At 36.8% G+C, this 5,337-nt stretch overlaps 1 protein-coding gene across 1 annotated transcript in view; it reads right to left on the bottom strand.

Moving 5' to 3' along the window:
* Nucleotides 1–3,275, bottom strand: part of LOC107716631 (muscarinic acetylcholine receptor M2-like) — a 6,500-nt gene extending 3,225 nt beyond the window's left edge. The window contains exon 1 of the mRNA XM_016523125.1: nt 2,453–3,275. Within this exon, the coding sequence (XP_016378611.1) occupies nt 2,453–3,275 (823 nt within the window). The remainder of the gene's footprint in view (nt 1–2,452) is intronic.
* Between the last annotated feature and the right edge of the window lie 2,062 nt (nt 3,276–5,337).

Here is a 5,337-nt window from a genome sequence, read left to right as displayed (position 1 = left end):
TTTTTTTCCCTATAGGTTTTTAACATTCTAAAAGCTCTTAATTCCAAAGAGACTGCAAGCTAGTCAGTGTATTCAGTAGGTGTAATGTATTCTAAGTTGCTTCAGAAGTATTGCAAGTATTACCTACAACAATAAAACAGTGAATTGACATAAAAAAGGAAATTTACTTTTGGTACTTAAGTACTTTTAAAAGCAAGTACTTCTGTACTTTTACTTAAGTAAAAATCTGTCTTTACAACTTTTACTTGTAATGGAGTAATATTTGACTAGCAGTATCTGTACTTTCACTCAAGTAATGGAGTTGAGTACTTTGCCCGCCTCTGATTTTCAGTGAGATCTTTGATGATGATGAGATTGAACTATATTTGATTCAGCATACTGGGAAAAGAACACAATACTTGTAATTGACTGCTGCCAAGCTCCCAAAAAGACCATAAAAGTATCATAAATGTAGTTCATATGTCTTAGCAGCTTAAAATGCAATCTTTTTCTCACACAAAGCCATCGTATGGCTTCAGAATACTTATATAGAGCACTTATATAGAACCGGGGTCTGAAGACCCTAAGGTGGCTGTGGAGAATTTGAGTGAACAAAAAGATGTTAGAAAAATTATTTTCTTTAATGTTAACATTTAGATATAATTCAATATTTTAACACACTAACTGAATTACTCATTTGATATTAGTGTCAGATATCACATGATTAGTGATTGCCCAATTAACCTGATTTTTGAACAATACGTACACACACCACACACACACGTTGGTATTGGTGGTTTACGGGGACTCGACTCTCCATAGGCGTAATGGTTTTTATACTGTATAAAAACCTACCCGTCACAGAAAACTTTGTGCATTTTTAGATTGTCAAAAAAACACCATTTAGTATGTTTTGCCTGCCTTTTGAATTACGGGGACACAGGTTGTGTCCTCATAAACCACCTTCATACTGTAATACCTGCGTCATACCCATGTCATTTTACAAATGTGTGTCCTCATAAACCACCCAAACCAGTGCACACACACACACACACACACACACGTTTATATTTTTTATATATTTACTCTATATATTAATATATTATAACAATTATGTAAATTATTTTAACTTTATAATATCATGTCTTTATACATGAAAGTAATATATGAGATCTCTGATGTTTGGTTACCAATATTATTTTAGTATGTATATATACTATAATAGTATAAATTAATATTTAGAATTAGCTTTTATCTTTTAGTTTAATTAGTTTACATGTCTTTAATATGTATATATATATATATATATATATATATATATTCGTTTTTGTTCTTTTTTTAATATTTCTGTTTAGCTTTTATTTATTTTTATTTCAGTTTTAATTTTAGTAATTTCAGTACTTCGGCTTATTTAATTTTTTATTTTTTTTAACTTTTTCATCTAATATTTATATTTTATTTTATTTTATTTCAGCTATATTTCAATTAACAAAAACATTTTTATTAAATGTATACATTTTTAAATTAATTTTAGTTAATAACTACAATAAATCTAAAAGTTTGGAAACTCCTGGTATAGACTATTTTTATGCTACTCTTTTGTCTTTTTTTGGAGCTCGACAGCCATTGGTCTCTGTAGGTACACTGTATAGAAAAGAGCAGTGTGAACATTCTTCAAAATATCTTCCATTGTATTCAATCATCGCAAAAAGTAATATGGGTTTGGAACAATGAGAATATTTGAGCTTTCGAGGGTACTGTTCCTTTAACACAGTGGTTCTCAAACCTGTCCTAGAGTACCCCCAGCCCTGCACATTTTGGCTGCATCCAAAAACTTAGACAGCTGACTTGCTGCCTCTCTGCCCTATGAGGCAATGACTTTGCAGGCAGCATTTTTGCACAAAGGCACCTCATGAAACTGATTTCAGACAAGCTTCTGAGGCAGCGTAACGGTTTAATGATCTACAACAAAATGTGATAACTAAACGAATATTTAATTACTATAATACTGATTTCTCGCTAGAAATAACAAGTGCAAAAACTTAGTCAGAAATATACATTTAAACGCAAACTGAGCACCAAACGCAACTTTCAGACGCCATCTTTATTTTTTAGCTCAACCATCATGGAATGGAACGCACAGGATTGTGGGATATCAAAGGCAGCGAAGGATACATCTATGCTGCCTTCAAAATTCGATCAGAAGAAGGTACCTCAGACAGGAAGTAAAGCAGAATTTGGATTCGGTCGTGACTTGATGCCTTCCTGCCTTGGAATGCTGCCTCCGAAGGCAGCATTTTACAGATTTTGGATGCAGTATGTCTCCCTCATCTATCACACCTGATTCAACTCATCAGCTCATTAGTGGAGACTGCAAGACCTGAAGTGGGTGTGTCAGATATAGGGAGACATACAAAATGTGCTGGGGGTACTTCATGGAGAGGTTTGAGAAACACTGCTTTAACACATTTACCTGTAGTGGCATCTGAAGCACTCTGCTTGCGTAGAACCATTTCCTCTGCTCCTTGGACTGACTTCCTCTCTGTATTGCTCCCAGTTGTTGGTCCAGCCTGACCTCCATCATTACTGACTCTAGATACTCTCCGATTGTCTCTGCTTCGGACGCGGCTGCGGCTGGCTTTGGAGATCTGCCAGTACAGTACGGTCATGGTGACAACCGGCAAGTAGAAGGCAGCGATGGCTGTGCCGAAGGTGACCACGGCATTGGAGAAAAACTGGATATAGCACTCGCCCTCGGGAACTGTCCGGCTGCCCGTGATGAATTGCCAGAACAGGATGGCCGGAGCCCAGAGAATGAACGACAGGATCCAAGCGGCGGCGATCATCATGCCTGCCATCTTGTGGGTCCTTTTGACCGGGTAGCTGAGAGGTTTGGTGACGCAGAAATATCGGTCAAAGCTGATGATGAGGAGGTTCATAACAGAGGCGTTGCTCACCACGTAGTCCAGAGCCAACCAGAGGTCACACACCAAAGCTCCTAAAGGCCAGTGGCCAGTCACAATATACACAGTGTACAGGTTCATTGAGAAAACACCAATGAACAAGTCAGCACATGCTAGACTGAACAGGAAGTAATTGTTGACCGTCTGGAGGTTCCTGTTGACCTTGATGGAGAGCATGACCAGCACATTGCCGATAATTGTGATCAGGCTTAAAGTGCTCAGGCCGAGAATGATGAGAACAAGCTCGACAAGAGAGAACGGACTGTCTGGGGAAAAGTCGGTCTTGTTAGCATGACTGGAGTTTGGAGAAAGAGTGAAGTTGGAAGTTCCCATCTTTCCTCATCACAGGACATGCACATCAGTGCCTAAGGGTTAAAAAGAATATCATTACTTACAATTACATGAGTGTATACTTGGTTCAGTAAGTAATAATAGCCCAAAGCACCCTAGCAACTGCATAGCATTGGGATAAAAGCCATTTAGAGCACCCTAGCAACAGGATAAAACCATTTAATAAACCCTATGCATTAGCAACAGGATAAAACCATGCAGAACACCGTAGCAACAGAATATCAAACCAAGTTGCGTCTGGAAACAAATTGTTAGATCTTTTCTCATAATATTTTTCAGAGCCAATTTGTGTCCAGGCCAAGGTTTTTATAGTTTTGAATTTTTATTTGTTTTCTGTTTATTTTTAATTTGTCTTTTCAATATTCAATATATTTTATATCAAAAACTAAAAATGTATTTTACAAAAATTACAAAAATGTTTCTAGTTTTTACATTTTTCATGAATTATTTATATTTTATTTCAGCTTTATTTTATTTAATGAAAAGTTTTTTAAATTTAATTAATTACATTTTTGTTTATTTTAGTTAACAATAACAACACTAAATCAAAAAAAGTTTTGACTTTGTCTTTTCAATTTTCAATATATTTTGTATCAAAAACTAAAACTAAAGATTTATTTTGAAGTCATAAAATGCATTTTAATTTGGTTCCAGTTTTTCCAATTACATTATATTTGTTTTTATTTTGGTCAATGAAATGTTTTTTATTTAATTTTTATTAGTTTCTTTAACAATACTTTGAATACCTTTTGGGGCCACTGTATTTCTTGCCTCTTTTACTACATTAAAAATACAATAAATTGTTCAGTGAACATCAATGATTTCTTTAAAATGCACGAAAACACTGTGCAAAAGGCCACTCCTGCTTTTATTGTTCAGAATATTACAGCTAGTACCGTGTGGAGAGTGAACTAGCGTGCAGTCTGTTTGCCAAACATCGTTCTCAAACAAGAGAGTACATCTGTATTGTTTTGTTGGGCTCTGTGCTGCCAGATTTCCATTAAGGCACAGGAGAAGAGCATCACAATGATGGGAGTGATAATACTGCAGGGAAAACATGACTAAAAGTGATATTATCACATAGAGTTTAATGTAGCTGGATGGAGGAAAGGTCTCGGATAGCATATGTCTTATTTACTGTAGCCAGGCTGACCTCTGAGGAGCAATAAGCGCATTACCTTTAGCAGGACAGCATGTCCTGTACTTCATGCTTCAGCTTGGATCACCACCAAAAACTGAATTTTCAACAACTACTGTAGACTTAACAGTTTTTGATAAAAAATGGTGCTAGCATGTTAAAAAAAACTGCTAAAACCAGCCTAAGCTGGTTGACTGGTCTTAGCTAGTTTAAGCTGGAAGTTTTAGCATGGTCTTCCAGCCTGGATCAGCTGAGCAAGCTGGTCTCCCAGCATGGCAAAGCTGGTTTTAGCTGGTTGGTTAGCTGGTCTCTCAGTCTGACCAGCTAAGAAATCCCCTCTAAAACCAGCCTGCAAACCAGCTATGGCCAGCAATGACCGGGCTGGAAGACCATCTAAAACCAGCCAAACAGCTTAGACTATGATTGATGGTGTGTTGTTATGTGGTTGCTCAAGTGTTATAGAGGGTTTCTAGGGTGTTGCTAGGGTGTTCTGGGTGGTTTTTTATCATGTTGCTATGTGGTCTGGGTGACTTTAGCATGTTACTGTGCTGCTGAGTGTTCTAAATAGTTGCTAAGGATTTGGTGTTAGTATGTGGTTGCTGGGGTGTTGCTAAGTCTTTTAGAGGGTTGTTAGGGTGTTCTAGGTGTTTTTAGCATATTACTATGTGGTTGCTAAGATCTTCTGTTTTTTAGTGTGTTACTGATATGTGGATGTTTAAGTGTTTTCGAGGGTTTCTAGGATGGTTTTTAGTATGTTACTATGTGGTTCCTGGGGTGTTGCTATGTGGTTGCTAAGGTCTTCTGTTTTTTTAGCATGTTACTATATGATTGATGGTGTGTTGATTGGTGGTTGCTAAAGTGTTCTGGTTAGTTTTTAGCATGTTGCTATGTGGTTGCTAGGTGTTT

Source organism: Sinocyclocheilus rhinocerous, unplaced genomic scaffold (assembly GCF_001515625.1).
Source record: "Sinocyclocheilus rhinocerous isolate Xijiao unplaced genomic scaffold, SAMN03320098_v1.1 scaffold1201, whole genome shotgun sequence".
Taxonomy (NCBI): domain Eukaryota; kingdom Metazoa; phylum Chordata; class Actinopteri; order Cypriniformes; family Cyprinidae; genus Sinocyclocheilus; species Sinocyclocheilus rhinocerous.
Note: the sequence above shows the minus strand (reverse complement) of the source record. Positions and strands in the feature narration are given on the sequence as shown.